This window comes from Microtus pennsylvanicus, chromosome 1 (assembly GCF_037038515.1).
Source record: "Microtus pennsylvanicus isolate mMicPen1 chromosome 1, mMicPen1.hap1, whole genome shotgun sequence".
Lineage (NCBI taxonomy): Eukaryota > Metazoa > Chordata > Mammalia > Rodentia > Cricetidae > Microtus > Microtus pennsylvanicus.
Window position 1 is genome coordinate 51,715,681 of NC_134579.1, and position 15,090 is coordinate 51,730,770.

Consider the following 15,090-nt stretch of genomic DNA (forward strand, 5'->3'; position numbering starts at 1 on the left):
CTCATGAGGGCAGGTGCATAGATGCTTTCATGGAGTAGGCTAGAACGTGGCTTCGGTATTGGCAGGACACAGTGCAGTTGCCCCACCCCATTGCTCTCAGCAGATAGCAGTGGGGGCTGCTCCTTTGTCCTTTACGGTCACTGGCACCCTGCCCTGCATTCTTCATTGTTAGCAGCTATCTTATCTTCACCATTAAAGGTCCTTGTTTTGTTTTTCAAAATTTGATTTATGTTTCACTTTTAGTAGTCGGGCATGTGCATTACACAAAACTTAGAACTCAGCAGTAATTTATGGTATCCATTGCTCGTGGTGAGTGCATTAAGTTAGAGCAGCTTGGGAAGACTCTCTACTGAGATATTTATATGGTTTCCAGAGCGAAACACTGTGCACGCGCGCGCGTGTGTGTGTGATGTATGTGTTTACTGTGTGTGAAGTGTGTATGTAGTATGTGTGTGTGTGATGTGTGTGTTTACTGTGTGTGAAGTGTGTATGTAGTATGTGTGTGTGTGATGTGTGTGTTTACTATGTATGGAGTGTGTATGCAGTATGTGTGTACTTGTGTGGTGTGTGTGTTTACTGTGTGTGGAGTGTGTATGTAGTATGTGTGTGTGATGTGTGTGTTTACTGTGTGTAGAGTGTGTATGTAGTATGTGTGTGTGATGTGTGTGTTTCCTGTGTGTGAAGTGTGTATGTAGTATGTGTGTGTGATGTGTGTGTTTACTGTGTGTGGAGTGTGTATGCAGTATGTGTGTGTGTGATGTATGTGTTTCCTGTGTGTGAAGTGTGTATGTAGTATGTGTGTGTGTGATGTGTGTGTTTACTGTGTGTAGAGTGTGTATGTAGTATGTGTGTGTGATGTGTGTGTTTACTGTGTGTGGAGTGTGTATGCAGTATGTGTGTGTGTGATGTGTGTGTTTCCTGTGTGTGAAGTGTGTATGTAGTATGTGTGTGATGTGTGTGTTTACTGTGTGTGGAGTGTGTATGCAGTATGTGTGTGTGTGATGTGTGTGTTTACTGTGTGTAGAGTGTGTATGTAGTATGTGTGTGTGATGTGTGTGTTTACTGTGTGTGAAGTGTGTATGTAGTATGTGTGTGTGTGATGTGTGTGTTTACTGTGTGTAGAGTGTGTATGTAGTATGTGTGTGTGATGTGTGTGTTTACTGTGTGTGGAGTGTGTATGCAGTATGTGTGTGTGTGATGTGTGTGTTTCCTGTGTGTGAAGTGTGTATGTAGTATGTGTGTGATGTGTGTGTTTACTGTGTGTGGAGTGTGTATGCAGTATGTGTGTACTTGTGTGGTGTGTGTGCGTGTGTGTCTGTGTGTGTGTAGCTTCTCTTCCTTTTTCTAAATAGTGAGCTTTAATTCAGGTCCTTCTTAAATCAACAAACAAATTTCTTCTTGAGAATTGACTGTTACTCCAAAATCTTGCAGGTGCCAGTGACTTCTTTTTAAGAAACGGAAGTTTTAATTGATTTCATTCTCAAAGATGTTTACTTACTAGTAGGAAAGATTCATTGCTATTTAGTCATCCTCAGGTCCGAATATTTTAGCATTATCATCTTAACAGTACACACCAGCCAAAGCCAAAGAGTTATCTTTAGGATGCAGCCCGTTCCTCTCTGTCTTTAAGTAGTACTCTTTTATTTTATATGAGTACTATATTCACATCATTCCTGCCCTACCTCTCCTCCCTCGAGCTCTTCTGGTGCCCCTCCTCAAATTCATAGCCTTATACTCTTTAATTATTATTGTTACCCACACACACACATTGATGTAAATATAAATTTATAAGCACAACCTACTGAATTCATTAAGTGTTGCTCATACGTCTATGTGTTTATGACTGACTCCTTGGGATTCGATCATCTACCACAAGCCTTATCCCCAGAGAAGATTGATCTGCCTTCTCTCAGAAGTCATGAGTTGCCTATTGCTCTTAATTTAGGGGCAGAGCCTTGTGATATTTTTCCTCTTCTATGTTGTCATGTCAACTGATAGCTGTCATTCTGCAGGTCCTGTTTAGGCAACCATATTGTTGAGATTTCATGGTTTGCTGCTTCCCTATCATGTGAGAGACACTCTATAAAGTGCCATTATACAAAATGTTGAAGCAAACATCCCAGTCACCTGACTTTCACAGTCTTTCTGCCCCCTCCTCTTCAATGTTTGCTGAACTGTATACTAAGCTGTAGGCATAGGGTTTTTGTGCACCCAGTGCTCTCTGCTAAGATGTAGGTATAGGGATTATGATATAGGTATAGAGAGTAAGCTAAATTGTTCTCTGCTAAATTGTAGGCATAAGGATTATGTTGTAGATGAGGTAGTTGAGGTTGAGTTGAGCCAATGGTTAGTTGTTCTCTGCATATTGACCAGATATTTCTGAAATCACCTCAATTTGCTTCAGAACAAAGGTTTTTTAATGAGGGAGTGGGAGCCTCATTTATCTTTGAGTACAAGGATGATCATTTAGAACACTGTTTTGCTTTAGGGGAAGTGGCAATAGTCAGTTCACTTCTGGGTCCTCCACCTCCCCAGCTACAAGTCATTGACTAGGTTTAACAATGTAAAGCATGAATTCCCTCCTATTGAGCAGGCCTGAAAGTCAATGTGATAAAGCTGTTGGTTATCCCCAGCACATAAGTACCAGTATCACACCTGCGAGTCTATCTCGCTGTTATGGTCATTGTTGTGGTTCATAAGAAAGAGGCTACTAGGTTGGTCGAGCTTGATTTCTCCAAGTCCTCTATCCAAAGTGTGTCTGTCTTCAGCTATAACATCTTAACTTCATTTTTGAGGACGTAACCTCAACAGCCTATAAGGTTTTGGGAGTCCTTGAACTCCCCTGATGAGCAAGCATCATTGGAAAGATGTTTCCCATGCCTGGTAGTGGTGTTTTGAGTACATAGTATGGCTTTTGGGGGACATTGTTACCCCAACTGGCATGGCTTCATTTAAACTATATGTGTGCATACACACACATAATTGTAATAAACATAAAATAATAATTCCCTATGACTTTTCCAAAAATCTTTATGGTTTTGATCACTATATATTCTTTGAAATTTTCATATATGTATTCAATGTATGTTGATCATATAAACCCCCAACTATCTCCCTCCTACTGTCCCTGGGACCTATTAACCTATTTTCTTCCTGTCTCATGTCTTTCTTTTAAAATCATTTTAAAATTTATTATTATTATTAGTAGTAGTAGTAGTCTCCCAAGTCCAGTTAGTGCTGACCACATGCATGGGCAGTATTTTTGCCAATAATAATAATGATGATAATCATAGTCTCCTGAGTCCAATTAGTGGAGCCATGTCCCCAGAGAAAACTGGTTTCCCTGTCCCTCAGTGACCATACTTTCCAGTAACTCTTCATCTAGGGGTGGAGGTCCTATGAGCCCCTGCCCAACCATGCTAGAATTCTGGTTGGCCTGAGCTTTGCTCAGTTCTTGTGTAAGCAACTGCCTGTGCTGTGAGTTGGTGTGTCTGTCAGTGACGTCATGTCCAGAAGGCAGCATTTCAAAGCCCTCCTCCCCATCCTCCAGCTCTTAAATTCTTCCTAGTCTCTCTTCCAGTCTGCTCAGTGAGCAGAGAGGCTGATGTAGATATCCATCTGTGGCTGGACATTCGCAGTCCCCGATTCTCAGTTCTCTGACTAGTTATGAGTCTGTGCGAACCAAACAACTGCAGAAAGAATCTTCTCTGACCAAGGTCCAGAGTGGCACAAATCTGCCTTCCACACGTACTCTCTGTTATACATCCTTTTTCTATTGTTTTTCAATATATGTGCACACTAGAGTGCTATCTCAATCTCTTCTACATTTTATTATTAAATGTGTCTTTTGACATTTTCACACGTGCACACACACAACTGCACACACATTCTCATTCCTATCTCCCGCCCCCCATTAGGCCACTCACCCCCCTGAAAGTCTCTTTGCCATATTCATGAGTTACTGTTTTGTTGGAAGACCCAGTGAGTTTAACCAGGGCCCTCTGTCTGACCATGATTTTGGAACTCTCTGTTGGAGCCTGGTGGGTTCATGTGTATTTACTAAACTGAGGAAGTAATTCTCCAGTTCTCAGAATCTAATATTGGTCATTGGTTTGATGGTGGAAACTTAGGCCCTTGGGTCCCTCCGCCACCCATGCCTGGCTTCAGACAGGCTCATTCTTGTTTAAGTACATTGCAGCCAAGTGTAGTTGTATCGAGTTCCGGATCAAAATGTGTATATCATGTCCAGAAGAAAGCATTCTGTAGCCCTGCCTCCTGTCTTCCAGCTCCTATATTCTGTCTGCCTCTCTTCCCAGGGTTCCCTGATCCTCAGTGGAGGGTGTGTAAATGCCTTTTATAGCTGAACACTTACTTATCCCTGTGACTGAGTTCAGTTTATATAATTTAAGGATGATTATGTTTTGCTCCCATTCCCTGCTTAACTGTGTGATGCATTCCATAGCTACTCTCTTCCTGTAGGTACTTTTCCTACCCGGAGCTCTGTATTCCAAGCTCTTCCTTGTTTACTTGTTTATTTTTACCTCTCCTTCCCATCACCAAGTTTCTAGTTAGTCTTATTTATCCTTCTCTAATTCTAGCGGTAATGTGATATTTAGTGGCCTGTCAGCTGCAGTTTCTCTGTTTGAGAAAGCCTGGTCCCAGTCAGCATGGGCAGAGTGGGGGGAAATCTTGGCTTTCCTGGGCTCGCCTTTGTCTCCTAGCCAGTAAGGTTTCAGTAGAACCTGTTTTCCAGCAGGCCACATGACTTGGAAATGATTCTGCTTCACCCCCATCTTAAAAGTATATTTTTCATTCTGCTGTTGTTCTTGAATGTTTGTACTGTAAAAATTATCTTGAGAAGTTTGGATTTCTTGAACTGACATAGAGGGGTATGGTAGGAAATTATGGCTAGTAAAAGAATATTGAGTCCTTGAAAGACTGATGCTGGTCATGTTCTCCTGTCTTGGGGACACAGGAGTGTGTGACAGGATAGCTGTAGTTGTTCTAGGGTTTCCTTGCCTGATTTTATAAGGAAGTTTTCTTTCCCACCAATCCAGAATTGTTCTTTTCCCTCTTGTCTTGCCCCCTAGTCTTGTACCTTCTTTAGCTAATCTGGTCAGAAGCAGCCAAGGGAGCAACTCAGAATGCCAAGGAGGAATACACAGAAGAGGACCTGGTTGGTCTGACACTAACTGTCAGGGATAGCTCTAAGCTTGGCAGGATCATCATGTTTTCTTTTGTCCTTTGTTAGCTTTCTAGAGCTTTGAAGACTGGAAAGGAGAGAAAGGAAGAGAAGGCTCCTAGACTGGGAACAAGAACAGTGTGCTATGGGAGATAGTCTCCCCGGGAAGTTACTCGTTGTCATGTTCTGTCTATCCCAGCTGAGTAGTAGTCAGAGATGGGACCCTGGTAGGAGAGAGTAGTTGACAAGATCCTTCACCATGATGTGTAGCGGGTACCTGACAAGAGAACGATCATGCACATGAGTGAGTCTGTGTTTATTAGTTGCTGTAGGCTCTTATTTGCTTCCCTTTCTCCTGTTAATGTATATAATCAAGAGTCTTCTAGTTTTCGAACAGACCACCAAAGCTAGGACGCCTTCACTGGAGCATCTAGCACCTTCTAGTTTTAGCCCTGGACTTGTTATCTTAAAATTAAATATTGCATTACTTCATTTATTTTATTTATTAAATTAATATTTTTATTTATACCAGCTTCCAACCAGAGGACTATACAGCCTCCTAGGGTAAGTTCAAGTTTATTAAATGAATTAAGAATGATTGCTTGATGAATTCAAATGTGAGGTTGATAATTGGAATATTGAACTGTTTTGCTTTCTGTTTAATGTGACATCCAATTAAGACAATGCTGAAGTCATTTCAGGGCCTGTGCATGAGTGAGCGGGGCTGATTCTATTGTAAGACTTCTCTTGACACCTTTATATACCTGGGATGTAGGAGAAATGACCCTGTAAGACTGCGCTTAGTTTATACATCCAAAATTGGACAGTCTCTGAGAAGAAATGTGGTCATAGCTTCCATCAGAAGGAAGCTGATTGCAATATGTCTCCCCAACTGTTGGCATTGCTTGACATGAGTTCATAGGCGACGGTTTCAAGCATGATCTTAAGGAAGAGAAGTTGTGCTAAGCTGACTTCATTTAAAGATATAAAGAATATGCTGTTGGAAAAGAAATCTGTTCCAAATAACGACTCCCCATTTTATCAGCACTCTTCTCCCCCAAAGTGTGCTAGAGGCCTCATTGCATTTTCCTGCTTTCATAAGCTCTTTGTGGGGGAAGGGGGTTCTAAGAAAATGAGCAAATTCAGGAGAAGATTACTAGGGGGAGAGGAAACACAAACTACCATATTGAGTCAGCATAGTGACGGGCCTAAGAGTTCTTACAAGTTGTACTCAGCTTCCTGTAAATAACGGCTGACAGATAAATCTGGCCTCCTCACAGAACACACCCAAAGGGCAGTCAGGGATGGAATGTGTTAATTTACCTCAGCGCTTTACTCTGATGAGAGTAGTGTCGTAGCTAGCTATGTTCCTCACAAGCAGCCCGCAGCTTTCCTAGTGCCTCATAGAGATAACCTGATCAATGGACCGTTAAATCCTAACAATTTCTTGCTGCTACTAAGTTCAATTTGCATGATGTGAAGATGATGTTGCTTCGCTGCCATCTCTTATTTAACTGTATTTTCTATCTCTTGCTGCAATTTGCGTGTTTGTACATTAATACTTCCATGGGATTTCTTGAACTGAGAATGATGGGTGGAGCGGGAAATTTTGCACAGAAAAAAAATACTAAGAGAATAATATGGTTGTTATTAAACTATTAACTAGCCTTGGGAAGCCTTGTTTCATTAGCTTTTGCTGTCTTATTTTTCTATTAGACCCTAGGAGTCTCCACTTATAACACAGGTTCAATGATAGTGTAAGTTTTAACATAAAAGCCATAAAATAACATGTATTTTGTATAAATATATTTTAAATATTTTCCAGAAAGCTGTAGAGGAACCCCTTAACGGTATGTGATTATTATAAACTTAGTAGTCTTGGTCCATTAGCAGATCATAATTTGAACTGATTATTAAAGGCATTAGAATACCCATGCATGCCTTGGGAAGAATCTGGTTTGGGAGTATTGTTTGCTTGTTTTTTGGTTCGTATGCTCTCTTGCCTTAATCTCTTGATTCTTTGTCAGAAATTGGTAGTGTTGCTTTTGTAATGTTCTCACTGTCCTGTGCTATAGTAGTTGCTTCCTTTTGCAAAGTGACATTGGGCAAGGGGACCATTGACCTCTGTCAATGTCAAGTGTTTCACCCTCAATAGAGAAAAATCTCGGTGGCTTCCAATTTCTAATTTGTCAATTTTAGAAACATACAGGTTGCCACCTGGCTTAATACCGAAATGTTTCACTTACTGTGTAAATCTAGACCTGGATTCTCCAGTAAGTCTGTTTGCTTTTTGTGGATGCTGTGGGCGTGAGCCCGAGAAATGCATCCCAAAGAATGATAGTCTCAAATGAGTCTAGCTGTCTAGCCGGGGGATAGTTGTGTTCTTGCATATTTGTTTATCTTAAGATTATTTCTATGAAGCCATACTAACTTTTTACTAATTGCCTGCTTGTTACTAATCCTTAGCATTTAAAGAATCAAAAGGAATGATGAATGATGGTAAGTATGAAATTCACTTGTCGTTGTATGCTGATTGATTCATGGACCTTAAAAAGAAAGCAGAGAGCTCCTTGAAATGACAACTTCTTTAGAAAATAAAAGGAGCACTTTCTCTCATGAATGCCCACATGTCTTGATGTTTAAAACTTAGATCTAGTTTTAGATTCTTTTCTTCTGCCCACCATGGTGTCATTTTTCTGTAGGTGGGTAAGAACAAAACCCTGTGGGGTCTCACAAATTGGAACCTCATGGTCCCTCGCAGAGCAGTTACCACCTTTGATAAGCGCGTTTCAGGCCATGCGTCCCTTTGTTGAACTTTTAACATGTTTTTATGAGGTGTGCAGATAGATACTCTGGCGGGGTTTCTCCTATATTCATGGAGATGATTTTGTTGCATGCGTGTGACACTGGGGGTGATATATCTGCTTTCCTAAGCAAGAACTTAACTCCAACCTTGTGGGAAAGAACCAAAGAGAAAGAGAAAGACTTCCTTACTCCTCCAAGCCTTTCCCTTTTCTCTGAACATCAGTTCAATAGCAAAATGTTTCCTGAATATGACCAACACATGTACATGTTTATTCTAACCAAAGAAGTCTGACTCTTGCCCCTAATGTACGCATTCTTATCCTTCATATACTCTGATTCTCTAGCTCCATGGGAATTTGGGGACTACTTTTGTATTTATCCTATTTTTAAAAAATGTCTTCACACCATTGGTCCTTGAAACCATTCCATGCTCCAGACATTGCTATTGTAAAGCCTGTGACCTTCCAGTTCACCTCCACAACAAAGAGGTGCCGGTAACACAGGAGGCCATCTTCCCCAGAGCACAATTAACTTCTGAATAAGATTTTGAAAAAACACTTCCATCGTGTTGGGTGAGCTAAATTTAAAATGGTGCTCAGGCATGTGTTTAACGGGAAGTCCAGAATGGTCCCCTAGTTACAGGCTTTTGTCGTAGCTTTTCAATGTGTGTTTTGTTACACAAGCCACTGCTACCTAAATATGGTGCTTTTAGTGGGAGTAAGTGTAAAGAATGCTAGGCCTGCTTTTTATCATGTTTATCCTCTGTGTCTTGTTTTCAAATATTCTGATCTGGCTTTTACCTACCATGGTATCATTTTTCTGTAAGTGGACTAAAAAGTAAAGAAATAAACCTTTCCCCATTTGCACAGAACCAGTGCAAAATCCTCCAGGGCCTCTTGGTTAATTTTCTTTAAAATGTGACTTTTTTTTTAAGTCACTTTTTCAGAAGATAGCTTAAAGATCCACTGTTTTGATTTTTTGTTTGTTTGTGTAGCACATGAGATCTGTGAGGACCTTGGAAATGCCCTGAATTTTGGCCACATTGAGCTGATGACAATTTGTTTTTCAAATGTCTGTTGATGGATCCAGTCTTCTAACGTCCTCTCTGGGTGCCTTGTCACACTGGATGAGGTTCGAGGTGCCATCCCTTTACCTACGCCAGACCACAAGTCTGTTTCATTTCTGTTAACTGAAAGGTGTAAATCGAACGTGAATGAGATAGAATACTATTCTTGGATCAATAAGTTCTGCTTTGAAAAACCAACATCCCGCGCTCGCCTTTTGTGGCGCCAACCCAGCAAGCCGAGATGATCAGTCTGTGTTCACTGTATTTTCATTTGTCATTGGCATTTTGCTTAGCAAACTGCAAAGAGGAGTGATTTGCCTGATTTCTCCCTGTGACCTTTACAGATCCGTTCTCATTATTTTTGATATAATATATCTGAAAGAGTTTCACGTTTAGAAACAGAACATGTCTTAATGCGTAGGAAGTAGACATGAGCGGTGACAACATATCAATGTTTCTATTTTCCAGAATAAGTGAGGGGCACTGATGGACTGTATCTGGAGAGTCAGACGCGAAGGAACACAGTTGTGTCTAAGCACCCTGGCCCTGCTGACTCTGAGAAGAAAACATAAACAGCAGTAACTGACTTTCATCTATGGAAGATGTGTTGGCCCATAGATGATGATCAACGCAGCTGTAATTTACTCAATAAATGAATCATGATTGTGTTGTGTAACCAATTGAAATCCATTTTTTCTATTGTTTCTACTCAACGAGGGGCAAAAGAATCAGGGGCAACTTCCAAGAATGATGCTGGCTAGATCCTCGAGTCTCTGGACACTGGGTTTAAATCAATTCTGTATCAGACTTGCCTAGCATTAACCTGATGGTTACCCAGAGATACCCATGACAAACAGTGGTATCCAACAAGCCTTAGTAAACTCAGGTTCCCAGCAGCTTTGTCATTCATGCTGCTAGCTGTATAATGTGACTGCCACTTCCAGATCATAGGGACAGAGACTAAAGTAGAATAATGAATTTGGCGGCACAAATCCTGTACGCCCGCTATGTGTGCTGTGATATCAGTAGCACTGGTGTCTTCATTCTTGGGGCTTGCCTCCATCCACAGTCCCCCCGCCCCTTGACATAATGCGCACCCAGATTTTGGACTCTTTTTTTTTCTTTATAAATGTGGATTTCTTTGCACCCTGTCCTGTCCTGCTACTTGCGTTTGCGGTACAAGATGCAGTACCTTTTCTCCTCTTCAGACACGGTCCTGTGGCACAGAAGTGTCAGTTCCAGAAAGGAGCCAGACTTATTCTCAAAGCACTGTGCTCACTCACACTCTTCAGCAAAAAAAATAGCTATGGCTGTAACATATGTATTCAAGACCTCTGGTTTGAAGGCAAAAAATAATCTACAGTGTTTCTTGCCGTGTTTTCTGATCGGAGGCATGACCAAGCAAGACTGAGATCTGAATTATGCGTCTCCTGCATGGCAACATGTGTCTCCATGAGGCCCTAGCAAGGCCAGGGGGAGGAGGTTTTACGCCTGTTGTCTCTTTGTTGCATGATGAACACTCATCACCTTCCTCCTGTATCCCGCCTCTGCCTCCTCCTCTTCCTCTAAGTTTGAAAAGTAAAACGAAACCACCACATTCCCTACCCGGTTTAGAAGAAACCAACGTCCTGACAGTTGTGATCGCATGGAGTACTTTTAGATTATTAGCACTTGTTTTTTATCCCGTTTGTGGGCGTGTTTGTATGTGCACATGTATAAGGTAGGCACATGCATCTTCTGTACCAACAAAAGGGAGGCATCTACAGAAGAGCAAATGCTAACTTTGTGCTTTTAGTAAATACATTTAAAAACAAAGGTCCTTATTCGGTGGAATTATATTTGATGCAAATGTTTGATCACTTTAAAACTAGGTAATGTGCCAAGCTTTTTTGACTGCTGACCAATGCCCTCTAAAAAAAAAAAAAAACCACCAGTAATTTTTCCTGTTTGTGTACGAAGGCATTTGTATTTTGTGTTTGCATTACTAATGGTTATTTCTTCTTAGTCCACTGAACGTTTCCGTGTGCCTCTTGTATGCCAAACTTCCTGTCATCTTTCATGTGGGGACCAAGTGGTTTGTCCATGGCAAACCTAAACCTATGACCTGCTGAGGCCTCTCAGAAAACTGACCACGCTGCCAAGATAGTGCTTCTAAAGAAAAGTAGGCTTTTCCCTGATCCTGTAGCTGTCCAAAATAGTATTGTATAGAGAGGGAGCGAGACGCCTTTATACAAAACTGATGGCTCCTGATGTTTTTCTGTTTCCTTCCGAAAATATTTATACCTTGCTCATTTTCTTGGTTACTTTGAAATCAGTTTTGATGAAGAGAGCAAAAAGCAGATGGACTTGGAACTGATCCAAATTTTCCTATTCTCTATTAAGAGAGTCAGGTGTGAAAATCTTTATAGTCGATTTTTTTATGAACTAAAGTTGTACCCTTCAGTAAGTGGTCAATGCCCCTCTGCTCGGGGTTCAGTCTTAACCAGCGTCATGCTCTTTTGCTGCCTGCCATTTGAGGCATTGTGTACCCTGGCAGTGCCACTGGTGATGGCCAGGGAAACACAAGATGAACTCAACTCTTGTTCTTAGTTATCCGCTTCTCTGTATAAGGGACCATAGTAGCAAAGAGTCCTCCTGCCTGGGCATTATTGGGCCAGTTCACCCTCTTTAAATCAAACCCACTATGATGCCTGGCTCTCATTGTAGCAGATTTAAATTGCTAACAGCATCGTGGGCAGCATGCATCTGTTTTGCCCCACAGAGTGCTCTCTTCTTCCTGATCCCAATTTCCGCTGTCATATCCTCTCTTCGGCTTTTATTTATTGTCTGCTCTCCATTTATACAATAGTACGGAGAGATGCCATTTGTCATTTTCCGCCACACTTTCCCAGCCTTTATGGCTGAGTCCCATTTTTCTTCTCTTTCAAATGGTTGTGCTTCAACTCATCCGTCACTGACTGTACTTTGCAGTCTGTCCCCAACTGTCTGGGGCCCCTTTCATCTCTCCCTTGCCCTTTCTGGTGCTTCATGTGTCTCTGCTTAGCTCTGTTGGGTTTTCTGTCTTATTCTTCTCACTGGACTTCTTTAAAAAAATTCCACAGCAAACGCGTGGCTTCCCTTTCTCCTTTTCCTCCCGCAGAGTTCTGCGTGCATTAGTAGACACTCAGTATAGAATTTTGATGGCAAGAGTTGCCTGCACTTAGATTTCTCTTCTTAATAGGGTGAGCTAGAGAGTTTTCTTTTTCTTCTTTTTTTTATTTTTGACAGATTTCACAAACACGCTTTGAAAATTATAAGAGATGGTGATTCACCTGAAAATTCCAGGTCTGGTCTGTTTAAACCATGGAGAGTATCAGACTAAAAGTCACGGGGCTGTGTCATCCATAATAGGCGTTCTTTCAGGATGTTGTGGCCAATGTAGTGGCCAAATTGTATCCGAGTTAATAAAGCTCCAAAACTGAAGCCTTCACTCTGCTGTCATCTCATTGTCTAGGTTTATCTTGTCTTACAATGGGTATTCAAAATGACCGTCAGAGGATATGTAAATAGAAGCGCCTGCACTTGCCTCGTGATGGGAACTAGAGAAAAGAAAGTGTCTGGCAACGCTTTGTCTTTTCATTGTATTTAACGGAGGGTTTATTTAGAGATGAGCATTTTTAAAATCTCTTAATCGCCACGCCCGCCAGGGGTCTTGTTAAGTCATTTTCTGTGGCTAAAAAGTATGATCCACGTTAACTTTGAAGAGAGGAGCAGAACCCAGGCAGTCGTCCTGCCTATGGCTTTGATTGCCCTGAATTCTGACTGTTGACTACTGAGTTTCCCATGGATCTGGTATTTGGAGGAAAAGAACTGGCCTTTGTAGGAAGCGTCTCTGTAAGATGGTGTCAGTGGAGGCTTCAGAGAGTTGTTGTCATGATGGATGACGGAGGAAAACAGGTCTGATTTTTATTCAACGGAGCATTATTTACAGAAAGCCATTGTTGAGAATTAGTTCCCACATCATATAAATATCCATTAACCATTCTAAATTGTAAGAGGACTCCAGTGTTGCTATGCGCAAGGCACTCCCCTGGGGCCTTTCTGCATAGCAATTAAAGGTGTGCTATTTGTCAGTAGCCATTTTTTTGCAGTAATTTAAAGACCAAAGTTCTTTTACAGCTGTGTTACCCTTAAAGGTTTTTTTTTATATGTATTAAATCAATTTATCACTGTTTGAAGCTTTGAATACCTGCAATCTTTGCCAAGATACTTTTTTATTTAAAAAAATAACTGTGTAAATATTACCCTGTAATATTATATATACTTAATAAAACATTTTAAGCTATTTTGTTGGGCTATTTATGTTGCTGCGATGGCAGACCACAAGCACATTTCTGAGACATTTTCTTTTTAATACATTTTTCTGGTTTTCAAAATTCTATGTAATGGAAAGGCTGATTTTTTTAAATGGACTTTTACTTAACAGTTTAAGTATAATCAATATAGGAATCTTCTGAGTTTTAATTAGAAGTTTGAGACAGATGCAATGTGTGTTATGGGTAACTTTCCCACAATGGGGTGCAAACATCAGGAGAAAACAAGTCCTGGGTTTTAGTACTGGTAGGACTGCTTCCTAGCAAAAGACCCCGGCAAAGCGCTTAGCCTGTACCTCTGAAGGGTGAGGCTAGCCCCTGCCCAAACTGAAATGTATGGTTTTCCATTTTAATTTTTCCTCGGTTAAGTTATTTTATTGCAATTAAAGAAAACTCAAAATCTTTAGTGGGAGGTGCAGATCTTTTGGCCAACGTAATGTGAAAATTCAGCTATGACAGCTGGAGTCTGGACCTCCGAGACAGTCAAGGAGCTGGGATCCTGCCACCTTCCAGCTTTTCCCTTTGCGAACTCCGTCTGCCCCATTCTAGGTAACACTAAAGGACCAAGAGCCAGTAGAAAAGGATAGAAGTATCAGTTGTGTGTCTCGTCGCTGTGATGAAATACTTTGACAGACTCAGTTGAAGGAAGAGAGGGTTGTCCTTGACTCACGGTTCAAGGTTGACAGTCCATCAGGTGGGGAAGTCTCAGCATCCAGGTCTTGAGGAAGCTGGCAGCTTACCTCCGTAGTCAGGAAGCAGAGTTGCAGGTGAATGCTATTGCTCCATTTCCTTTCTCCCCATTCTTCACTCAGTAGTTAGGGTGGGTCTTCCCATCACAGCCTAATCTAGATAATCCCTCAGAACAGACGTGCCAGGTCTGAGTGCAGTTAGATCTTGTCACACTGGTGTTGTTAACCTGCCTCAGCGTATGTCTCTGAGTCACCGAAGCCAAGCATTTCCTGCTCTGATTCGGCCAGACCCACATCCACATCCAGCCTGGAACAGAGGTCGTAGGCTGTGTCCACAGTGCATTAGCCCAGCTGGGAGCTGGAGAACAGAGGGTAAGTTCTCTTGAAGCAGAACTGGGTAGTTACCAGACAACTGAAGTCATTAGATGTGAGGCACAGGTCCCCAGTCAGTGCCACATCCCTTCGGGTCCCTCTTACAAGTCTACATTACATGTGTGATTGTCGGCCATTTAAATGGAAAATAATATTTGGCAGCAAAGTACCGTCTTGTTCCCTACATCATAGGCAATTTAATTTTTATGTACTTAGGAGGACGTTTTCATTCTCAGCAGGAGTAACTAATGGAATTCAGAAAGCATTTAATGGCCTACCTCCTGCACTGAAAGCTGCCCCACGAAGTACAGAACTGTGCTCAACCTGATTAGAACTCCCACTGAGGTGGAGGTTTCAAGTGGAACTGGGTTTCACTTTTGTGTGGCACCTTCCCACCCAAGGCCTCAAGTTTGACAACTTTACCTAACAGTGGCCTAGGGTAATAGCTGAGGTTGCCCACTTGGTGGTGTTTACTTTCAAATACCACACACACACACACACACACACACACACACACACACACACCCCACTTTGTTCTTTGAAACAGATTCACCATCAAACTTGCTGTTTAACCCAGGCTTAGCTCAACCCTGCTTCAGCCTCCCATGTGCTAGAATTGAGTGC

General features: G+C 41.6%; 1 protein-coding gene across 6 annotated transcripts in view; it reads left to right on the top strand.

The window, feature by feature from the left end:
* The window catches only part of Cd47 (CD47 molecule), a 57,906-nt gene extending 44,529 nt beyond the window's left edge, over positions 1–13,377 (top strand). For 2 of the 6 annotated variants that reach the window (XM_075964162.1, XM_075964137.1), the window contains 4 exons: positions 5,715–5,746; positions 7,008–7,032; positions 7,649–7,681; positions 9,522–13,377. In XM_075964162.1, the coding sequence (XP_075820277.1) occupies positions 5,715–5,746; positions 7,008–7,032; positions 7,649–7,681; positions 9,522–9,526 (95 nt within the window). In that variant the 3' untranslated portion in view covers positions 9,527–13,377. The remainder of the gene's footprint in view (positions 1–5,714; positions 5,747–7,007; positions 7,033–7,648; positions 7,682–9,521) is intronic. The other 4 variants (XM_075964144.1, XM_075964118.1, XM_075964153.1 and 1 more) reach the window with 4 other exon arrangements.
* The last annotated feature ends 1,713 nt before the right edge of the window (positions 13,378–15,090 follow it).